The sequence below is a fragment of the Dipodomys spectabilis genome, unplaced genomic scaffold, assembly GCF_019054845.1.
Source record: "Dipodomys spectabilis isolate Male_0828 unplaced genomic scaffold, ASM1905484v1 ptg000024l, whole genome shotgun sequence".
In the NCBI taxonomy this organism is placed as follows: Eukaryota; Metazoa; Chordata; class Mammalia; order Rodentia; family Heteromyidae; genus Dipodomys; species Dipodomys spectabilis.
Window position 1 is genome coordinate 24,628,239 of NW_024870701.1, and position 24,022 is coordinate 24,652,260.

Consider the following 24,022-nt stretch of genomic DNA (forward strand, 5'->3'; position numbering starts at 1 on the left):
AAAGAGAAAAATAGAACATATTTCCTATAGTAGGGTAAGTACTATTTAAGCTATAACACACATACATATATGTAGTGGGTTATTATGTTTCCCTTACTGTGTATGGTTAGTCAAAACAGATCTAAGAAACACCAATTCAGATTCAAACTGTTAGTACTGTACACCATTTCAATAATAACAAAGGAAAATCAGATTAGACACTTTTGTTTCCTTTTTTTGTTTTGTTTTTTGAGACAGAGTCTCACTATGTAGCTGAGGCTGGCCTATAACTCACTATGTAGTCCAGACTGGCCTCAAACTTGTAATTCTCCTGCCTCTATCTCCTTAATTACAGGGATATACCACCAAACTCAGTAGAATACACTCCTCTTATGAATGAGTTATATGAAGATGTGAAGGGCTTATTTTTAAAACTTTCCAAAATTCTCCTACCTTTAAAATCAGGTAGGGCTCGATCATCAACCAGCAGCATGGGTCTGACTTGTTTCTGCTCCACTAAACTTCTTGCTGCAGTCAGGGAAGTGAATATTTCATCTTCAGAGATATCAAACTCCAATTTTTTCAACCTTTCTAATAGATCTTGCTTGCTCTCTTTGGTAGTATTGGTCACAAACCTAACCATTACAGAAGAACCACGCAATCTGGAAAAGTAAAATTCAGAAGTCACTGACAGCTTTTACAATCCTAGATCATGAAACCTCCGAATTTGGTAAACCTGTGCCAAATGTTAGTAGACAAATAAATATATATAAAAATATGTACATGATGACTATGTATGTATTTGTGTATGTAATGTATGTGTATGTATTTTTGAAAGAGGATTTCACTCTGCAGGTGATGATTCTTGGGATCTATTGTCTCAGCTTCCTGAGTGCTGGGAGTACAGGCATGACAACCACTTGAGATAAAATGTGGTTAACAATTATTTTCTGATACAATACTCATCTCTTAAAACTGAGAAAATTGAGGAGTTACAGTAAAGTGATATGCCAGTTTAAGCATATGCATCTTTGCTAGCAGTGAGATTAAGATGAGATTTTTCTGTCCTGGGACAGTAACTAATCACTGTACTAAGGGAATAGAAGATGTCCCTGAATTTTATTAGAGAACATAGTAATGAGTTATTACATTCATAAACACAAAGTAATTGGGTACCTCAAAGAAACATTTCATTTTTATAGATCAAAATGGGTTTTCCAGTCAGATACAGTGGTACACAACTACAACTCCTCCTCTCAAAAAGCTAAGGCAGGTAGATCATGAGATCAAGGCCAATCTGGGTTATATAAAGGGAATGTGTTTAAAAAATTAAAAGGGGAGATGGGATGTTTCCCCTTGAACTACATACATGATTGGTTTGACTCTAGGATCTGGTTTTGAAATCTAACAACATAATATCACAGAAAGAATTAAAAATAGCTTATCCTTCTTTAAAAATAAACTTTTCATTGGCCTACAGTGCTGTAATCCAAAACAGAAAAATAATTTTATTTTTTAATTTTGAATAGCCTGCCTTTTATTTTATGCCTGTGCCAAAAGGCCATTAGGCACAAAAACATGAACCATAATTTAAAACAAACAAGCAAACAAAACAGAAGAGATTTTTAAGTAGTCACCCAAAAACATTAAATAAATTTATATGATTAAATAACTCACTGTAATCATGATTACTTCTATAACATCTGTGTAGTAACTTCTCCGCAAAACACATTTGCAGAGAATTTGGTCATTTGTCTTGCAAAAGAAATTGATTGCTTCAACATAGTATTATCCTAAAAATAAGAATGAAATAACCATATAATTTTAAATGAGTTTTTAAAAAAACTTTTTATTTTACTAGTCCCTCAACTTCCTGTAGTCTATTTGTTTCCATAGAAACCAAACTGTCAGTATCAGTACAGTTTCTCTGGGAGGAAAACCTGCCAAGGCCTGTAACAGAACAATGTATAAGCTCCTAACCCTTAAAAGGTAAGCTCACTTTACAGTTTCATACAGATGTCACTGTCCAATAGAAATAAAGATCTTTCCATCCAAATCAGAGAGCTCATTTTTAAAGCTGTAAAAGTTCTGTCCATAGAAGCAGTTGGCATTAATCCTTACTCTTAGAAAGCCTAAGAGGCACACCATGTCAAGGTGTGAAATTCTAACTAGGTATCTCATTTTCTTTTGCCTTTAAGCAACATGCTGTCTACTATTTCTTCACACACAAAATGAACATCAGAACCGACAGCTTTCAACTGATACTAACATATACGTTGTTTACTTATGACATCTGGGAAATCCATCGAGGCACAGTGAGAAGTGAACAAAAGTTTGTTTACACTATTTACACCAGAAAAGGGTCTTGAGACTACCTTGTCCTGGGCTAGATACCCAGAACCAAAACAGCCTCAATCACCAAATATCCAAACCTCCCATAGGCAGCCCCAACCTTTATTAGACTTATGACCTCCGGAGTGTAGACAATCCATCGAGGCATAGTGAAAGGCGAACACTATTTACAACAGAACTCTTTCTGGTAGTCCTGAGACTACCTTGTCCTGGGCTAGATACCCAGAACCAAGAGCAGCTTCGACTACCAAACCTCCAATCCTCCAATAGGCAGCCCTGACCCGCCGACCTTTATTAGTTGGTCTGAATACCACCAAAGTAGTCGGTTTGTAAACCTCCAAACCTCAGACCTCCAAAGCTCCAAAGCTCCAAAGGGGAAGGCTTTTCCCTTTCTGCTCCACTGCAGGCCTCTCCACTCTCCACGGGCCTGCCCTGCTCTGCTCCAGGAGGCCTCTCCACAGGCCTCTCCTAGAGGAAGGCCCTAAATGGCCCCCAGAGGAGGCCCCGGATGACCCGAGGAGGCCCTAACTAGCCTCTCAAGGAGGCCCCGAATGACCTCTGGAGGAGACCCCAAATGGCTTCCTTGGGAAGTCCCGAATGGCCTCTCAAGGCTTGCCCTGTCCTGCACAGGCCTGCCCTGCCCGGCTCCAGCCGACTTTCCCCTCCTGCCTTTCTCCCTCCATTTCTCCTCCTCTCCTTCCTCTGCACTCAGTTTTTTTCCTAAAGGTTTTTCCCCTAACGGTTTTCCAAATGCCATTCATGCTCCTCCCCCAGCTGCCCACTGTCCAATCACTTCCTGACAGCTCACCATGTGGGGCTCAATGCCCCACCCCTCCAGTAGCATGCTCCGCCCCTTTCAGCGGCATGCCCACCCCATTTCGGCGGCGTGGCAGCCCCTCCAGCAGCATGCCCTGTGAGGCCGTGACTTCAGCCTCTCAAAGCCTGGCTCTGTCTGGCAGCCAGGTCTATGGAGCAGCAAGGCTCGCCTCTTGATGCCCCGCCCCCTCCAGCAGGCCGGGCCATGGGGCCACGATGACTATTGGGCGTTGCTGCTTATCAGGGCCCCACAGGTTATTACGATTTCTATTTTTTGGTGTTCTAAAGGAAAAAGTAAGCATACTAAGAGAGGGTGGGATCTGCATTAATTTTTTCCCCTTACACCTGCCACTGTGATACTTGTCACAGTGACAGTGTTTTCCCATTTAATGAATGACACAGTCAACATTTTAAGGTCAGAAAAGAATAAGCACCAGGTGTTAAGAATTGCTGATTTTTAAAACCTCACTAATTTTTGTTGGAATGAAGATGTTTAATGTCAATTATTCTGTTGATTATTGTTTTTCAGGACACCCAAGGCAAACACATACAGTTCCCTTTAACACACTTTTCCTCAGTTTGTACCTAGACTTGTGTTTGTGTTTAGTATAATTGTACACTAGAAATAAGATAGTACCTAATCTTTGGAATCATTAAATTTAGTTGATAGAAATAATTCTACAATTTCAATTTGTTTAGTCAAATTTTATTTATTTACGTATTTATTTATTTAGCATTTTGAGGCAGAGTCTTGCTGAATAGCCTAGGTTGGCCTCAAACTCACAATTCCCACTGCCACCTCCTCAGTCAAACTTTATTTTCAGCAGATGCATATTCAAAGTCAGATTTTAGGTAACGTAGGAAGAGGCCAAACTCTGCCTGTTTGTGTTTTGTTTGGATTCCAGGATTCATTCCAGATCTTCCAATGTTATTTACTCCTAATTTTAGTCAGCATTCTCATTCCAAAATTACAATACTTAAAGTGCATGCATGAACATTTGCATGAATATGCTCGAGTACATACACATGCACACACACACACACCATGCCTGCACATACACATAGAACAAAAAGAACAAAAGGCCAAATCTAATAAACGCTTGGAGAACAATATTTGGAGGATATACGGGAACCAAAGCAGTTCCTGTATATATCGGTAAGCTGGTGAGATGCCATCTAAAGGCCATCCATTTAGCTAATGATCTGCCTTGGTGAAATGGCACTTACAAACATATTTGTCAGCTGAACCTGGAGGATAGCTTGCCTTTTAAGAGCTTCCTGTGCGCCTGGCACAGCTGCATCTTCAATGTGAAGTGTGCCATTGAGATCCACCAAAACAGCTTTTAATGCACGGCGTGCTGCCATCCTTCATTCCCTAGGAGAGCAAATAAAATTAAAAATACAGTTTAGGAAACAATGGACAATTAAGAACTAGTAAGTCTTCAAAAATATCATTTAAATCCAGAAAAAGATACTGCTTAAGTATTAAACTTCTTCTCTCAGAAAAAAAAAATGTTGAACTTTCTTCTTTGGTGATGTGAGATACTGGGAGCTCTTTGTCCATATGCCATCCAGGACATGGCAGTGGAGCTGGATGATTAGAATGCTTTTATTGTATGTAACCAAGGATGAAGAAGACTTGTTAATATGAAGTATTCATCCACCTAGGCTTTGGAGCAGATTATTCTCATTTTAAAATAAATTATTTGCCAAGATTGTTTAAGAATCCTGAAAGTAAATAGTAACATCTCTTTTAGCATTTCCCTTCCTATACTTTTTTAAGCCCTAGATGACATATGAACAAGGAGCTCCCAGTATCTCACATCACCAAAGAAGAAATTTCAAGTTCCTTACTAATTTTAAAGTACAAGGATGTTTTCCTTAATTTATACTGTGCAGTTTTCCTTTTCTACATTTTTTGTTCAAATGATTTCTACTGTGAATTATAACATATAGAGAGCTTAAATATGGTTTAAATATAATCAGTAAGGAAGTGGGTGAGGATGGTGCTTGATTTACAGATTTTTTAAAACAATCTATTAATTAAATGATTTTCTTTCTAGTTAGTTATTTTTCTAAGAAAAATACCATACCAAAAAAATAAAAAACATCTAACTACTTCATTTATCCATCATTCAGCTCCAGAAATGATAGATACATTTGAAGCCCTGTGTGTATCTTCTCTCATCCACTTCTCTTTCTCTACTTTCCCACAAAAGCTGCCCTCTTGAGTTTTATATATTTATCCCAAACCTTTTACCAATGGTGTTCTGTGAACATGAGCAACTTGCTTCATTATTCAACATTATCTGAAATATGTCTTTATGTTAACACAGGTAGCTATTCATTTTCACCCCTGAATAAATACCTCATAATTTTTCATAATCATGAACATCAAAATCGTTTTAAATATTTTTGTTATACCACAGTGCTTCTATGAACAACCCAATACATCTCCAAACAGACACATATGGGTCTTACTGAGTTCTGAAGGTATATGCTTGCCCTTACCATTAGAGGAGATTGTCGAGTTGCTTTGTGCATTATGTATGTGTTCAGCCTTAGTGTAACAGTAAAGATGAAAAAGCAATGTCCTGGGCTGGGAAGGTGGCTCAGTGGTAGAGCGCTTGCCTTGCATGCATGAGGCCCTGGCTTCTATTCCTCAGCACCACATAAGCAAAAAGAAAAAAAACAGAAGTGGCACTGTGGCTCAAGTTGTAGAGTGCTAGCCTTGAGCTGAAGAGCTGAGGGACAGCGCCCAGGCCCAGAGTTCAGGCTCCACGGCCAGACCCAAAAAAAGAAAAAGCAATGTCCTTTATAAGTGAAGGCATAGGGCTAAATCTCAACTAGAAAAAACTAGGAGAGGGCTGGGAAGGTGGCTCAGTGGTAGAGCGCTTGCCTTGCATGCATGAGGCCCTGAGTTCGATTCCTCACACCACATAAGCAAAAAGAAAAAAGCCGGAAGTGGCGCTGTGGCTCAAGTGGTAGAGCGCTAGCTTTGAGCTGAAGAGCTGAGGGACAGCACCCAGGCCCAGAGTTCAGGCCCCACAACCGGACTCCCCTCCCAAAACAAAACAATAACAAAAAAACCTAGGAGATGCAGGCAGACAATTACCATGATTTGTGGGGGGGCGGGGTAGGGAGGTTATGGCATCTTTGGGAAGGATGGCAGGTGGGAAGAAGACCTTTCTCTCCTACCTAGCTTCCTGAGATACAACTGAGAGCTCAGAATTGGTAGTCAGCAGGGTTAGGGGTTGGTTTTGATTCTGCTTCATGTTTATGGTTTGATGTTGGCAAGTTTATCCTTTTTGATCCTGTTTCTCTTCAGTACACAGTGTGAGGAAGCAAGATGGTGCCATGATTTCTATCTATTGCCTTCAGTCAGGAGATATGAGCTGGAAGAATCAATGTATGGCATTATCCCCCTCAAAGCTTTGATTTTTCTCCTCTTCACCTGGGCTTGCTAAATCCACTGCTTCTACCTCCCAGAGCAGTCTGAAAAATTCTGGATTGCCCAATGTTATCCTTTGAAATACTGTTCTCCCTTAGATGTAGTTTTGCCAGGAGGTGAGAGGCGGCAAAGATTGCAGCTAAATATCTTTGCAGCTTCTGACTTTTAACCCCTTTGGCTCCTCCTATTTCTGCTAAGCATCTTTCTCAGATCCTGCTCCCACCCCAAATCAGACAAATTCACACATAAAGAAAACCAGAGTGAGCCTCTGAACTGAAGCAAACTTCTGGTGAGCTCTGGTTACTGATTAGTATCATAACATACAAACACATACAAAAAAAATTCCAAGTACATTAAATAACCACACAGTTGAGATAAAACTGTACAACTTTTTAGAAAGAGGACTATGTTTAGGACCGGAGGATGAAACAGTTTTAGAAATGGTTTGTAAAACAAGATATAAAAAGCAGAAATCATAAAAAGGCAGATATTCAACTGTATTTTAAAAGTACCACAGAGGGAATGAAAATATATACAAGAATTTATGTTTAACAGATGAGAAAGGACAGGAATGTAGGAAATAGAAATGATAAATATTAAGAAAAAGACAAGGCTAGGTGCAGCAGCTAACATCATGAGTCTGGATTCAGAGGTTATCAATTAGACAAGAGTCCCAGGGAAATGTTAGTGGGTCCAGTCTCAACTAGATGCTGGTATGTTCCTAGCTGCATGCATAGGATGATGCATGCAAGAGGATTCAGGACTCAGGATGGCTCAGAAGGGGAGGTGATAGAGTGTAGGAGACCACAACTATGATGTAAGAATCCCACTGAAAAAGAATTGAAGCACAAAAAGGCCAAAGGCATGATTCAAGTGGTAAAACGCTTGCCTAGCAAGCTCAAGAACCTGAGTTCAAACTCCAGAACTTCTGAAAAGAAGAACCTCCCAATATACAAGTAGCATGAAACCTCAACTCATGCTTCACAAAAAGAACAAACCTGAATAGCAGATAAATAAAGATGCTAAAAACTCACTGGGAAAAAACATAAAACAAAAAAGATCATTGCACCAATTCAACAGATTGGCAGAATTTAAGTCTGAAAATGCCAAGGGTGGCCAACAGGCATTCTTGTATACTATTAGTGAGAAAACACCAGTACAAGCATTTCAGAAATTAGTTGGGCAACATTTACCCTAACAATTCTACTCTTGGGCATTGTATCCTTGAGAGCTTCTTTTACATTGTACCAAGAGATAAGAACACAAATGTTCACAGCAGCATTGTTTATAATGCCAAAAACTGGAAAACATACAAATGCTTATCAACAAAGGATGAGTAAACAAACTATAGTATATCCACTCACAGACTACCTTGGAAATTAATGAAGTACATTTAAATATGTCACTATAAGACTACTCTCAAAAACCTACTTCAGGGTCAACAGAAGTCAGGAATAAGTACATATATTTATGGTTTGTATATGTTCATAATAATAATCAAATTTAGTAATGGGTGCATAGGTGTTAAAACTGTGAAGAGAATGGTTATCAAAGAGTAAGGATACTGATTCCCTACAGGGGATAGAGAACAGGCATAGATGAGGAAAATTCAGGGAGCTTCTGAGGTCTGGCAATGTTTTACTTCTTGACCTAACTAGTGAATATGTAGATATTCTTTATTGTAATTATTAGAAACTTACCTGCATGTTATATACTCTTGTGTAGAAGACAATAAAATTCATCCTATTATATTCAGTCATAGTTCATTTAATATAGTTAAGCAACTAAATTAGTCCTATTATATTCTCAGCAATTAAAACTCCCACCCCCAAAGCTTTGTGAGTTTTAAGAAAGAATCTTTCATAATGTATCTACTGGGAAAAAAATAGCAAAAGAGTGCAGGACAAAAAATAAAAAGAGCTTTAATCAAAATTCAACTGCAAAATCCTCCTTTTCGTAATGGTCCTCACGTCATTCTATTCTGAATCTTCATTGTGACCTTGAAATTTCAAGAAGGGGGAACAGCTTGTGTGTCAAAAGACTAAACTGTCTAGGGTGTTAGTCTGAATGGAAAAGAAAGATTCTTTAAAATACACTGCACTACAAAAATAAACAGACGAGCAAAATGAAGACAAAGCATTCTCACATAAAGAGGAACAAAGATGTTTCTTTTTAAAAAATCCAACTTTGATGAGACAAGCTAAAGTCCAATAAAATTATGTTAACTCTGAGGGTAATTAAAAGGATACAATAGAAACAAGACTGGGGAAAAAAGAACTATATATATATATATAAAAGTCCAATTAATGCAGTGATAGTTTTAATCCGTATTAAATGATAAGCTTCCAAAACGCTTAAAAAGTTAGTATTACTTGAGGTTGCAAGGTCAAACAAAACCCAGGCTGACCGGGGAGTGCGGACGGAACGCTGGCGTCCAAGGACAGCTCAGGGCCAGGTTTCCTGGAGGGACCACCACGCAGTCGCTACCCACCTGGGGAGACCTCAGACCAGAACAGCCACCTTACGCACACGTGCGGGAAGCCAAGCGGAGGCTTCTTTGCGCACGCGCAGTAGCGGCCACAGCCGGGGCGGCGTCCTCTCAGAGCCTGCGCACGGGTTGGCGCAGACTCCGAGGGAGGGCGGTGGCCTAGGGACGCCGCCGATCTTCCCGGGCCCTCCTACAAGAAGTGCCCTTCGGGAAGACAAGCGGTTAACACCCCGCTTCCTTCTATATCATCAATTTACTCTGCTGCGTGGCTCCTCACCCCCGTTTCCCTCACGCTGTCCTCAAAAAACGCCAGTCCCGCGCGCCGTCCAGAGTCCCGCCGCGGGCCTCGAGCGCGTCCGGTCACTGCTCGAAAAAGGTCCGGTGGCTGAGCCTGGGCGCCCCGGAAGTCCCGCCCCTCTAAGAGTGCTTCCGCTCAGGTTAGGTATTGGGGCTGCTCCGCCGGGCACGGGTCGGCCGCCCGCGTCCTTCGGTCCTTCGGCAGTCCGAACGCGCCCAGGCGGAACCTCTCCCTTTTTTGGTGCTTCGGGCCGAATGAGGACCAAGGGTGGTAGAATAACTTGGTTGGCGTGCCTCCACGTCTCTTACGCTTTCCCGAGAGCTCGTTCGAGGGTGCTCTAACAGCTGCTCTCCGAAGTTCTGCCTGTCCCCTTTAAGCACCGCCTCGGACACGGACATCCCATGCTCCCCGCACCAGCTTTTCCAGACCCTGGCGTCTCACCCTACCAGCGCCTAGGGAGGTGCTGCACACTACAGCCTGCTCCCAACAAGTTTCATGAGTGCACACACATGTAAATTCAAGGACTGCATATGCCTCCAAAGCACAGATCACAATGCCTGTGCTTACAGTAAGATACGAGTTAAAAATACTTTCAGCCATGTTGACCATTTAAGAGGTTTTGTGGGTGTGCCTTGACAGGCTTAAGGATGGCAGAGGCTGAACATTGGACCTTTGGTCTCATGTTTTAGATATTGCAGTATTAGAGTTCTACATTAAAATTACTTCAGAAATCTAGTTCTGCTGTTCAAAATCAAAGTTGGAAAACCACTATTTGACAAGGGTTTGTATCGAGTATGTAGAGTAAGCCACAATCTTTCATACCAATTAAGAGACAGACAGGCGTTCAGAACACTTAAGACCACACTCATGATATCCGGAGTCTAGAATGACCACAAATTATTAATCCTGAGAGAATATGGAGGAAGATGTGTCAGGCAATCAGGCACTTGTTATTGTCTACTAAAGTGAGATATTATAGTTTCTGAATCACAACTGGTTTAGGGAGATGACCAATGCATTAAAGCTTAAAAGATTTCCTGTCATACACATTAAAACTAGAATTGTGGAAGTCGCTTCTAGAGATTAAGAAATCTGAAGGTCAATGTCCACTTTCCTTAGAATTGTTTTCAATGGAACATGGACTTTTTCTTGCTGTGACTGCTCCTCATAGATGAACATCAACAAATATTCTAACACTAAGTTAACCTGTAGGTACACATGTAATTTCTTACATTAAAAAGGAATCAAAGGGGGCTGGGAAGGTGGCTCAGTGGTAGAGTGCTTGCCCTGCATGCATGAGGCCCTGGGTTCGATTCCTCAGCACCACATAAGCAGAAAAAGCCAGAAGTGGAGCTGTGGCTCAAGTGGTAGAGCGCTAGCCTTGAGCTGAAGAGCTGAGGAACAGCACCCAGGCCCAGAGTTCCGGCCCCATGACTGGCAAAAAAAAAAAAAAAAAAAGGCATCAAAGGCATCAAAGTATTTTCTCTTTTTAAAAACTTTGTATGACTTATAGCATATAGGGAAATGAGAATGCCCCCAATTAACTGATTTATTTTTAACTAGTTGAGAAGCACAAATTTGGATATTTCAACTGATAGGCCTAAAGTACATTGTCTCTTTAACAGGCTTGGTACAGTAGCCCAGTGATTAAGACTTTCAGGTATACTTTGTTAGTTTCATTGCAAGCCCACAATCCAAAGATTATCCATTTCTAATTCATGTACCACCAACAGGTATTCTATACTTATGCTACGGTGTTCTAAGTAATTTAAATCACAGAATAAAACTTACTCACAAAATGTTGGCACTTCAGTGATTCAATGAAGAAAAAATGGATTGTGAATGTTTGCTTTCACAAATTTCTACTTGTCAGTTTTACAACATTGTACATACTTGAGATGACTAATTTTAATTGGCATTTTTATGCTAAGATAAAAAAAAGTAAGTGCTTGACTTGGAAATTTCAACTTTATTTACAAAAGTTCTCCTATAAACAAAGATGCCATTTTACTCCTTTAAAATATTATAACTGATCACTGTCATGAAAACCATTTACATATTTTCAATCTTTCTACATAAAAGTGAATTACGGGATGAGCAAACAACATCACAGGGTAGTCTAAGGCATAAAAACAAAACAAAATTTAAAAACAACCTGTCTAGCATGAATGCTAGAAAGTACAGAAAATTGAGAATCACATCCATTAATGTACTGCTACGCCAAGAAGTGGAAATAATCTTAGGTGGCAGAAGTTCACAATAAACAGTCTTCTTACACATATAGTTTATGACGTTAGGATTGTTCATACAGGCTATTTGTGATTTTTAAGTCATCACTGTAAAAAGGGCACAGACTTTACTACATAAGTTTTTCTACCCATGAAAAAGAATTATCGTTATCATTATGATCTAATCATTTAGGCCAATTTAAAATAAATGTATGAAAAGAACAATGAAAGAAAACACGTTTGACTTAGAAATTGGAATTCTCCCTGAAATCAGAGAGCACTGCCCCTTATAGTATCAATACATTTGAGTTCTTCATAACAGAGACAATATACAGCTTAAGTATTTAACCAAAGAGTATGAAATAAAATGGTCCAAATTACTTATCATTTATATGTAACTTAAATCCTTTATATTTATCATTTATATGTAACTTAAATCCTTTAAGTTTCATCTAGCAGATAGTCACTTTCATATCATAACTAAAGGAATTTAAAAACTTTGGAAAACACTTTATCCCTGAGCAGTGATAGAGGAAGTGACAGCCTTGTACCCTTTAACAATCTTTACCACAGCATGAATTATTAACAGTCAGCAGTCAAATGTATTCTACTCCTGCAGCACTATGGTTTCCGAAGATCTGATCTTTTGTAATGAAACTAGTGTAACATTTTTTTAAAAATCAGATAAATAGAACCTCTGGTTTTATTGTCAACTTTATAGTTTTTTGTTTTTTTTTTTGTCAAGTGCAAGATCAGCCTGCTAAGAAATGTTCTAGCAATGACTGATGTAATAACTTCTGTTGGCATCTTGTCTTCTGAGTCTTCATTTCTCCAACTGATGTTCAGCCAAATAATAAAAGCAATACAATAGTAACTGAGTTTACTATTATCAATGGCACTGAAAAGAAAAAAGAAAATTTGTTAATATGAGGAAAAGGGAAGGGAAAAAACCCTAAATGGTAACTAGCATTCAATAAGATGGAAATATCTAACAATCTAACAAACAATATGCAATCATAATAATGTTTAAGTGTTTCTTACATGGAAACATTAAAAATTGGACTATCATAAAAATCAAATCTTATTTTTAAAAGGGGCTGTAAATCTTGGAATTAAGGATAAACTGTACACTAGATCAAGAAGAAATATCTTTGATGGTGCCTTTCAACTCTGGGAACAGAGTGGACCTAGGCAAATCAGTATGTCTGCACATCTGAGATTACAAATACAGTGCAAAAAAGGTCTATAGCTTACTCACTAAACTTAATTTATGAACACTGAATCCAAAGTTGTCAATAACATAGTTAAAACAGAAAAAGAAGACCTAATTACATTGTTTAAGTATAAGGTATCTGAATTCTTGATCTGTTTGAAAATATTTTTCCAATGGAATGACAGATATAAGATCTTTATTTTTTCTTTGAAAACATTCCACTATCTGAAAGGAACAGTTTCTAACTTTGCTACTGAAAACAATTAAAACTTTTGAGTGCTCCACAACTTTTTCTTCTTACCTCTCATCACAGTTCTTACAGATCGAATAAGGTTCATTAGCTGAGATTTAATTCCTGGCTCCTCTCCAAATCCACCAATTCCCTGGTCTGTTCCCCAGCCAACTGTATAATATAAAGATGATTAGATGTGTTAAAAATTTATCATGAACTCGTCTTGCTCTCTCAAGTAATTTTTAAAAAGAGAAGTTTAAGCCCTTATTAAAGTTATAAGCTATAAAAATCATTACCTTAAATAAAGTTAATAAAATATTGAATTATTTTAGTTTTTATGAACAGCAATATTAACCTTTCACTGAATTTATACCTTGAGTTTATAAAATAATCTACAGTCCAAATAGTCCATGGCATATTATTTCACTGAAGATGACTGTTATTACACCAACTGGGTTGCTATTCCCTCCTTTTTCAAAACAGCAAACAAGGATTTCTCACATCCAAGCTGAAAACTAAAGAATAGTGTCAAGCTGAATAATTGTTGGCTCAGTTAAGAATTTACAAAATCCAACATAAAACCATTGTAGCTAAGAATCACTACATTTTACATGGTCAAAGCTTAGTTAGGTTGTCATAGCATGTTTTAGTCTGCTAGCAGGACATGACTTTTTCCCATTTTCTTTCATTGTCCCTCCTCATTTCCAACTGTGATGAGAGGACTGTAGCCCACTATACTTGTTAAGTCTCCTTAAGTGAATCTTTTACCTTCTTCTGTGTTATTTTCCAATGATAAACCATTATCTATCTTTATATTCAATTCCTTTTTAATACAATATACAGTCTTCTTAATACTTTCATGCCCTTATTTTTGCAGTTTGTCCTCTTGTCCTCATTTTAAGTCCATTTCACCATCTCATATGATTACATAGCTTAATTCCTGACATGCTAACTCCTAAACTTGACAGAGAGAAATGTCTTTATGTCATACATCAAAGAACCAAGAACTAGGATACATGATTTCACTTTGCTTAATTAGTTTTTATAGATTTTTATTTATTTATTTTTTGTCAGTCATGAGGCCTGAACTTTGGGCCTGGAGACTGTCCCTGAGCTCTTCAGCTCAAGGCTAGCACTACACCACTTGAGCCACTTCTGACATTTTCTGCTCATGTGGTGCTGAGGAATCGTACCCAGGGCCTCATACATGCAAGGCAAGCACTCTACCACTAAGTCACCTTCCCAGCCCCTTAATCAGTTTTTATGTAGTTGAAATAAAGGTTAAAATGGGGTGGTTGCTTTTTGTCACTGACATATGTTGAGGTATACAACCAAACATTAAAGTTCAAAACAGAGCTGGTAGCCTTGAGCAAAAAGAAGCTCAGGGACAGTGCCCAGGTCCTGAGTTCAAGCTCCAGGACTGGCAAAACTAATAAAAAAATAAATAAATAAAAATAAACTTGGTGAATATAAATGGGTAAATATTTATAAACTTTTCATGTAACTTAAGGTTTTAAAGATAAGTAAGTTAAAATGCTGAAATAGCAATTGTTAAATAAAATTCAAGTACTCTTGGCTTCTTAAAAACAAAAAACAACAGCAACAACAACAACAAGAAGCAAACAGAGCTGGTATTTTTCTCCTGCTTCCTCTTCAAGTTTTAGCTCAGGTTCTGTTTATAGCCCTTTCAGTTCACAAGATTTCACTATTTTTTGAGCTTTCAGGGCACATTACCTCACAGTAGTTACTACCACAGCCATAAGTGCTTCCATAGGTGCTTTTATAATCTTGCTATTCCAACCCTTTAACGTTTTCCCTTAAAGAGTTAAAAAAAACAAAATTTGGTGATCATTCCCATTGTCTACCCAAAGTCCTTAAACTAATATTATGTAATGAGCCAATGGGTTCTGAAACCAGTTCCCTATGGGAACAAGGGACATTGTTTCTCTATTATCCATTATGGGATACATGTTAAATACATTTCATCTAGGTTTGACTTCAGTTTCAGAACTTATCCTAATTGCTTTCCTCATATCATAATTAACTTTTCTCCTTGCTCCTCAAATAATCCATTGACATAGTGAATCTTACCATCTTGATTTGTTGTTTTCATATTTTCCCCATTAGATTATGAATTCTTAGAAGATAGGAACTACAATTTAGGGATCTTTCTTCATCCTTCCCACAGCACATGACCCACAGTTCCATTTCAGCCATTTGGTAGTTTTTTGGAGATAAAAGAGACACAAATTTTCCAGTCTCGGCTGGGTTTGAACTTCAATCCTCAGATCTCAGCCTCCTGAGTAGCTAGGATTTCAGGCATGAGTCACAGGTGACTGACTGGCTATATGCACCTATTTTTTAATTAGAAATTGCATTTCTCAGCAATTATTTTTGCTTTTAAATCTGTACCCAAAGTAGATTTACATTTTTTTATTGTGAGAGGAATGACTTCAAAAAAAAATATTCTGACATTAAACTTCCATTCAACAAAAAAGGATCAAACTCTGTAGCAGAATTACTTTAAGAAAAAAAATTAGCATTAAAGTACTAATACATATGGTAAATTCTTGGGTAATTATAATCCAGTTTCTATTCTTTTGCCACTAGAATGAATAAACAAAACAATTTAGAGTGGAGGGCAAATAATTTATCTATATATTTCACAGAAATATACAAATGTGACAAGTAAAAGACCAGGTGCTAAAGATTACTTTTTACTATAACAAATAATTTCCCCTTAACTGCTATGTAGGGAGTCTCAGTTGTTTTTCTCAAGAACCTAGCCAAAGCTTTATGAAGTTGTTTTTTAAAAAAGGAAGATTTAATTTTGTGGCTGTCATGTTCACAACTCTAAGGCCTAGCAAATGGTAAGGCCAGCTAGGTGGAGTCATTGTCATAATCTCAGGAACGAACTCTCACAGAAAAAGTTTACTGATCGCTGTATCAAACATATTCTGCTACTCAGACTTCAAAAAACTTACATACAAAATGGCAATCCATCTATGCTGAGTCAATAATTCTCAGCTAGACACCTTCTTCAAAAAAAGTATTAAATGTTACTGAATTTGTATATAAATGCAATGCTGGGGCTGGGAAGGTGGCTCAGTGGTAGAGTGCTTGCCTTGCATGCACGAGGCCCTGGGTTCAATTCCTCAGCACCACATAAACAGAAAAAGTGGAAGTGGCACCGTGACTCAAGTTGTAGAGTGCTAGCCTTGAGCTGAAGAGCCCAGAGTTCAGGCCCCACAACCAACAAAAAAAATAAAAATAAAAATAAATGCACACACACACACACACACACACACACACACACAATCAAGTATTGAAAACTGATTTCAATGCTGGGTGCCAGGCTGGCAGGTTTGAGGCCAGCCTGGGAAGGAAAATTTGTGAGACTCTTTAATAAATTACAAAAAAAGCTGGAAGCAGAGATGTGACTCAAGTGAGTGCTAGCCTTGAGCACAACAGCTCAGGGACAGCACTGGGTCCTGAAATTAAGCTCTAGGACCAGCAAGGAAAAAAACCCAAACATTCCATTACATAAAATCAACATGATTTCTGAGTAATTTGTTTTTATCTTTCCACATAAAAGATAAAAATTGTTAAACAATATATAGGCCTTATCTGCTTCTTGCTCTGAGTAATATATTTATGTTCAAGCCATAGTACTGCTAAGAAAAAAATTCATTCATTAAAATAAGGTATGCTGAATTAAAAGATAGTTAGTTTAAGATTATTTTAATTCTACATAATTCCCAGACTCACATAGTAATTCCCATTTAATCTACGAAAAAATTCAACAAATGATATTTAGAAGTATATAATTAAAGAGACACTTACATGTTCATGTGGAAACATTCCCAAACTGTCATGCTAGAGCTATGTCTGTCTCTTACAAAATGCTGTGTTCTTTATATATTTATGCAATGCTGACTAAGACTGATCCCTTCAATATTCTCCCTCTACTATTTAAGTTCAAACAATACTTACTATTCTAAGCTCTAAAATTATAGCAATCATTTAAACCTTGAGTCAAGTAAGAGCTTGTGATTTTTTTAAACTGTTTACTATGTAGTAAACTATGTGACCATAGATCCTTCATATGCTGAAACTCTAATACCCAAGAGAATGGTATCTACAGATAAAGAGTCTTCAGAAGATAATTCAGGCTAAATCAGTCACATGATATGTAGCATTGTAGGAGAAAGATCTCTGCCATGTAAAGGCCAACTGTAAGGCAGGAAGAAGGCCCTACCAGAACTGGACTGTGCTGGTATCTAGATCTTGGACTTCCATCCTCCAGAACTAAGGAAATAAATTTCTATTGCTTAGGCAATCCAGGCTATAATACTTTGTTATGGCAGCCAGAGTACTGTTCCTATTTATTTCATATTATGTCATTGTATCACAGCTTCATAGTGGATTCAATAAGTATGTGTCTAATTGATACTAAGTACCCAAAGAAAAACTTGAATAAGAACAATGCTATGAGTATGAAAATTCACTATTTCCCCTCTCACATTAATGTGTAGAACCCAGAAGAAACAACACATTCTCTATTCTACTCAATACTAGCTCAAGTGTTTGCATAAATAAGCCCTCAAATCAGGAATCGTGTGAATATAATAATGGCGGAATTATTATTTTTTTTTTTTGGGTCCGGTCGTGGGGACTGAACTCTGGGCCTGGGTGCTGTCCCTTAGCTCTTCAGCTCAAGGCTAGCGCTCTACCACTTGAGCCACAGTGCCACTTCCGGCTTTTTTCTTTTTGCTTATGTAGTGCTGAGGAATCGAACCCAGGGCCTCATGCACGCAAGGCAAGCGTTCTACCACTGAGCCACCTTCCCAGCCCAATAATGGCGGAATTATTTAGTTATTTAGAAAGCACTTACTGACTTTCAGAACTAGAAAGATAGAGAATCTTTCTCAATCTACCAGAGGATGGAGAAAAGAAACTACAGTGGTTGTTATGGCAATGAAGATGGTCCAAAATGGCTTGTGGAAGATGGAAATGCCAGCAGTAGGCTTAAAGGATGTGCCAAGGTCTTAGCCAGTTGTAGAAAAATGGTCGATCTCTGAAGGCAATGATGAAGGAAATGGTATGAGAAAAGGCTCAGCCCTGAGCTATAGCACCAAGGTGAGACTGTCACAGGGGGTCAGTTCTGGGGAAGGGAAAGAAGAAGAAAGAGGCTATGGATATTGAGGAAGTGGAGAACTGCAGAAGAATAGGCTCACTTTGCCTGGAAGGTATAAAGAGAATAAACCCAGAAACACAGTGACCAGTAAGGAGGCAATAAGAGCTAAGGAGTATTTTAGGTTATTTCCATTGGTTTTGGATCACTTAACAGTTTATCCACTTAGATAAATGGTTATAGTGTTTTCCTTTAGTTTTAGGATCATATTCAAAATACACCCTCCACAACTCAAAGTGGATCAAAGACCTGAAACCTCAAAATTATTGCAAGAGGGACTAGGAGTAACACTAGAACTTATAGGCATAGGCAGAAACTTTTTAAAAAGAGTCCCAGAGGCACAGAAGAAGACTTGACAAATCGGATTATATCAAAAAGTTTCTGCACAGCAAAGGACATAGTTAAACTAGAAAGACAGCCAACAAACTGGGAGAAGATACTTAACAGCAATACATCTGACAAAAGCCTAATATCCAAAATACACAAGAAGCTCAAGAAACTAACCCCTCCGAAAGCTAATAAACCAACCACTTATATGGGCAAAGGAGTTAAGGACTTCTCAGAAGAGGCAAAGAAACATGAGGAAATGCTCAAAATCTCTGGCCATAAAGGAAATGCAAATCAAAACAGCTCTGAGATACCATCTCACCCCAGTTAGATTGGCCAAAATAAAGAATTTGAACAACTGGAATGGGAATGTGGTTTAGTGGTAGAATGATTGCCTAGCATGCATGAAGCCCTGGGTTCGATTCCTCAGTACCACTAAGCAGAAAAAACTGGAAGTGGTACTGTGGCTCAAGTGGTAGAGAGCTAGCCTTGAGCAAAAACAGCTCAGGGACAGTGCCTAGGCCCTGAGTTTAAGCCCCAGGACTGGCGAAAAAAAAAAAAAAATGTGAACAAATGCTGGCAGAGATGTGGGGAAAAGGGAACCTTATTGCACTGTTGGTGTGTATATAAAATAATACAACCTCTCTGGACAGAAATCTGGAAGTTCCTCAAAAAATTTAACATACACCTTCCCATACCACCCTTGGTTATGATATCCACAAGACAGGATACTGTAAAGACACTTGTACATCTATGTTCACTGCTGCACTATTCATAATAGCCAAGTTATAGAAACAGGTCAGATGCCCTACAATGGACTAGTGGATCAAAAAAATGTGGCACACATGGGCTGGGAAGGTGGCTCAATGGTAGAGCGCTTGACTTGCATGCCTGAGGCCCTGGGTTCGATTCCTCAGCACCACATAAGCAAAAAGAAAAAAAGCCGAAAGTGGTGCTGTGGCTCAAGTGGTGGAGCGCTAGCCTTGAGCTGAAGAGCAGAAGGACAGTGCCCAGACCCACAGTTCAGGCCCCATGACCGGACCACCCCCCCAAAAATGTGGCAAACAATGAAATTTTACACAGCCATTAGAAAGAATATGTCATTTGCAGGGAAATGGATGGACCTAGCATAAATCATGTTAAGCTAAGCTCAGAGACACTAACAGGGCATACTTTCCTCTTATTTGTGGAACCTAGACCTAAAATACACCAGGACATGATAAATTATGCAGACTCTAGGCACTCACTGAGACCAAAGGCAGATACTCTTAGGGGAGAAACCCAAAAGCACAATCCCTCCATCACTGATCAAAATGATATTTAGTGAAATGAATACCAGGAAATGTAAAAAATGTGTTTTTTTTTCTTTTTGTCTTATGTATCTGTCGGGAATGGGCAGCAGGGAGCAAAGAAATGCAGGTACAAGGTGTAAAAAAATGTAGCAGTGGTACTCAGAAGACATGATATTGAAAATGAATTATACAACTTGTGGGCTGGGGTGGAACAAAAAAAAAACTAAGAGAGAGCAAAGAAGGGGTAACAAAAAGAAATGTACTCATTTACCTGACTTAGGAAACAGTAACTCCTCTGTACATCACCTTTGTATTAACAATAAAAATTCAAAAACACACCCTCCAATAAAACATTTCTATGCTACTTCTGGGCTGAAATAGATAAGTGGAAGACAAAGTTCTGGAGGGCAAAGTGTATGTATTATCATTTCTGGGCCAGTCCAGCATTTTGTGGCAGTTTCCATATAGGAGCCAAATCTCAATCACCTAAAAACATTTGGAAAATGAACACTTTTGAACTTTACTCCTAGAAAGTTGAATGTGGATCTGGACTACTGTTTAGGCATTCTATTTTTTTTAAAAACATCACTAATAACAGTAGAATTTTTAATACCGTTTTGAAAATCAACAAATCGTAAGTATAAGAATCAATTTCAGGTTTCTGAATTCTACTTCATTTGTCTATATATTGTTTTGATTACAGTGACTTTGTAGCAGGCATTAAATTAAAACACACACACACACACACACACACACACAAAACATAAAACACCTGAATCCTCCAACTTGTTCTTCTCTTTTAAGATAGTTTGGGCTGGGTTAGGTGTGTGGTTCAAATGGCAGCGTCTGCCTAGCAACCTAATTATAAAAGTCAATTTCTTAAAAAAAAAAAAAAAACTATCTTGGAATTTTGGTACAAATTGTATTAAATCTGTAAATCATTATTATCAAGTGTTGTAATCTGTGCACATAAGAGGTACTTTAAAAGTCCCTGATCTTTAATTTCTTTTGAAAATTCCTTGCAGTTTTCCTAAAAAGACTTGTTCTTTTGTCAAATTTTTACCTGTGTTTTTTATTTTTGATACTATTTTTAACTACCTTTTATAATTGTTTATGTATAGAAAGACAATTTGTTCTTATATATTTTCTTGCAGCTCATAACCTTGTTCATCAGCCTCATATCTGATAGTTTTTTTTTTTTTTTTTCTTAGGGGGGGTGGTCCGGTCATAGGGTCTGAACTCTGGGCCTGGGCACTGTCCCTCAGCTCTTCAGCTCAAGGCTAGTGCTCTACCACTTGGGCCAAAGTGCCACTTCTGGCTTTTTTCTTTTTGCTTATGTGGTGCTGAGGACTCGAACCCAGTGCCTCATGCATGCAAGGCAAGCGCTCTACCACTGAGCCACCTTCCCAGCCCCCATATCTGATCATTTCTGAGGGTATAATTCAACCAGTAACAAGAGCACTCTTAATTTCAGTGTAGTGTAGTGGTAAAGGGATAGACTTGGTCAGAATACTTTGTGCTACCACTTTCTATCTGGTGAGCTTTACAGAAATTACTCTTTGTGCTTCAGGTTCCATCAAACAGGAACAACAACAGTAATTATCTTTTAGAGTTGCTGTGGGGTTACACAGTGTATATGTAAAGCACTTGATACAGATACAACACATAATGACTACCATATAAATACTACTGTTATTTCTTACAATCACCCATCTCCATTTGCCCTATTTGGAACAGTTCTTCCTACAACCATTCCTCTCCTTTCTGTTCTCCATACAGCAGCTGGAAGGATCTCAAAAACACAAATATAGTTACACATGTCCTTGCTTATGACTGTATTCACGTGCCTGAGAATTTTCTAGACTGCTTACAATCTTCTCAACCTTATAACTTCTCCCAACCCTTCGACTTTACCTAGTTAATAATTTCTCACTTATCAGATTTCAGGTTGGGACACATTTCCTCCAAGAAGCTTCTGCAAAGTCAAAGATAGCATCACCCAGCACTATAGCTAATATTTAGCATACTTTTTAATTCAGACTAATTTTATGACAAGGGCAAGGTAACTGCTGTAACATCAGCTCCTACAAGGGTTTGGCACATAACTGGTGCTCAATAAATTCCTTTTTAGGTAATAAATGAATCGACCTTGCCTGTGTTTGAATTTCAAGGAATACAGCCAGAAATAGCCTGCGCAAACTGGCACGCATACATTTGCGTTTTCATCTTTGATTCCTGGAGTCTAGCACGGTCCTTGGGACAACAATCTATGCTGAGTCAATCACTAGGTGGCTGGATGTCCTAACAACTTTCCCAACCCTTTCTTTTTCCCTCTTTAACCCAACAGCCCAGGGAAACCCCTATATTGAGGCCCATCAACCCATTCCCCTAACACTACTCAAGCGTGAACCACGCCCCCGCCCCCCCCCAACCCAACTCGGAACTCAAAACTCCAGATCCTAACTTTTCCATCAATGAAATCCGCAACCGGACGACGCTACCAAGTCACTGACGGCAGCCTGCCTCGGGCGGGGCGGGGCGGGGCACGCCTGGGGACGCCCCACCCCGGCCACCCTCGGGCGCACGCGGTGGGGCGTCTGCTCGCGGCTGTGGACTCAAACCTAGCCCCGAGGAAGTGGTTTAACTGGAGCCCCCCCCCCCACACACACACACCAGGCCGTTCCGCTCACCCCGAGCCACCCCCGTCCGCGTTCCCCCGGATCGCCCCCACCCCCGTCCGCGTTCCCCCGGATCGCCCCCCCCCACCCCCGGCCCGCGCACGCGCGCGGCCCCGCCGGGGTCCGACCCACCCCCACCCCGCCACGACTCCACCGCCAGCTCCAGCCCGGCCCCACTCACTGTTTTTAAGAAAGCGCTCCTCATGCAGCACCGCAATGGCGTTGACGCACAGCAGGGCGGCCTGCAGCAACGAGTACAGAGTAAAGGCCATGGTTGCGGGAAGCCGGCCGGAGGCCCAACCGACTGCGCTCTCCTACCGCCGCAGTGGACGTGGCGCCGCCACAGCCGCGGCGCTTTCCGACGGGAGCCGGCGTGGCCCAAAACGCAGGCTTCTCCGAGGAGCCCCGCCCACCGGACTAAGACCCGCCCTGCGCTTGCGCCAGCAAGGCGGGTCCGCCCTGCTGTCTAGATTGAGGCTGTCTCTTGCTGTCGCCCTGGCTCTTGAACAAAGGGATGTGGCTGATCTCAGTTGACGCGCCAGATTTCAAAGACTTAGAAGGCAAGAAAGGATGTAAGATACCTTAAAATTTTTTAAACGTTGAGTACATACATATTGGAATAATGTTTTGAATGAAATGAGAGGCAATAAGATACTCAACACGTTTTCCATCCGTTTTTACTTCGTTTACTGTGGATCTGAAGCTACTGAAATTTCATAAGAAGTTTGCATGCTTCTATGAAAAGTGCTGCCCGAGATACTCTTGAGAACTGTATGAGGTGTCAACATTTCAACATTGCCACTTTACCCCCTACGTAAACTGTATTTTGACAGTTTTGTTTGTTTGTTTGGGCTAATACCAAAGTTTGAACTCAGGTCCTGGTGCTTGCTGGTCTTGCTTATGGTGCTCTGTCACTTGAACCACAACGACAGCCCAGCTTTTAGCAGTTATTTTGGAGGTAGACTCTCAGACTTTTATCAAACTGGCAATTCTGCAGATCTCAGCCCCTCCCTACCCCCCCCACCCCCGCCCGTGGCTAGGATGATAGGCATGAGCCACTGATGTCATGCCAGTTTTCAAAAAATTAAAAATAAAATGACATATCTTAAAATTTTTCTGTGGAAAATCTTCTTTCCTTTACTAAATTCTAGCCAGGATATTCTGAACTGTCTTTTGGAGTAGGCTTCTATCTTAGCCTATTAGAAATTAGATTTTCAAAACAAATTATTTCATTTATCCCTTCTCTCTCACCATAGAAAACTTAAATAAACATTAAAAAAAAGTTTCTAGCAGTTCCAGGTTTCATTGGTACAATGGCCCTAGCCCACCTCAAAGTGCTTGCCTAAGAAAGCTCAAAACTGTCAATAACATCTGTTGTTCATTCTAGTCAACACCTAAGAAGTGGCTCTGCCCACTCCTCTTACAGCATTTAATGGAGAGGGCTTATGGTTGTGAATCCTTCCTCCAACTCGTG

The 24,022-nt window shown here is 39.5% G+C and overlaps 2 protein-coding genes across 4 annotated transcripts in view; both read right to left on the reverse strand.

Annotated features, from left to right (window-relative positions):
- The window catches only part of Hdhd2 (haloacid dehalogenase like hydrolase domain containing 2), a 28,315-nt gene extending 18,841 nt beyond the window's left edge, over positions 1–9,474 (reverse strand). Inside the window, exons 1-3 of one of the 3 annotated variants that reach the window (XM_042674977.1) lie at positions 9,364–9,474; positions 4,412–4,522; positions 433–641 (exon numbers count right to left, since the gene is read on the reverse strand). In XM_042674977.1, coding sequence (XP_042530911.1) covers positions 433–641; positions 4,412–4,512 — 310 coding nt within the window. In that variant the 5' untranslated portion in view covers positions 4,513–4,522; positions 9,364–9,474. The other 2 variants (XM_042674978.1, XM_042674979.1) reach the window with 2 other exon arrangements.
- A 1,859-nt stretch (positions 9,475–11,333) lies between these two features.
- On the reverse strand, positions 11,334–22,929 carry Ier3ip1 (immediate early response 3 interacting protein 1). Its single transcript, XM_042674980.1, has 3 exons — positions 22,730–22,929; positions 13,127–13,228; positions 11,334–12,510 (listed from the first exon to the last, which is right to left on the reverse strand). Exons 1-3 carry the CDS (start codon positions 22,818–22,820, stop codon positions 12,455–12,457), a joined length of 249 nt encoding a protein of 82 aa, XP_042530914.1. The 5' UTR covers positions 22,821–22,929; the 3' UTR covers positions 11,334–12,454.
- Positions 22,930–24,022: the final 1,093 nt, after the last annotated feature.

Bases quoted from the DNA above. Each gene is read 5' to 3' on its own strand.
- Ier3ip1 (XM_042674980.1), bottom strand. From the start codon at position 22,820: ATGGCCTTTACTCTGTACTCGTTGCTGCAGGCCGCCCTGCTGTGCGTC. The intron at 13,229-22,729 runs GTGAGTGGGGCC...TATATTATACAG, and splicing joins GGAGCGCTTTCTTAAAAACA to TTGGCTGGGGAACAGACCAG. The intron at 12,511-13,126 runs GTAAGAAGAAAA...TTTTCTTTTCAG, and splicing joins TGTAAGAACTGTGATGAGAG to TGCCATTGATAATAGTAAAC.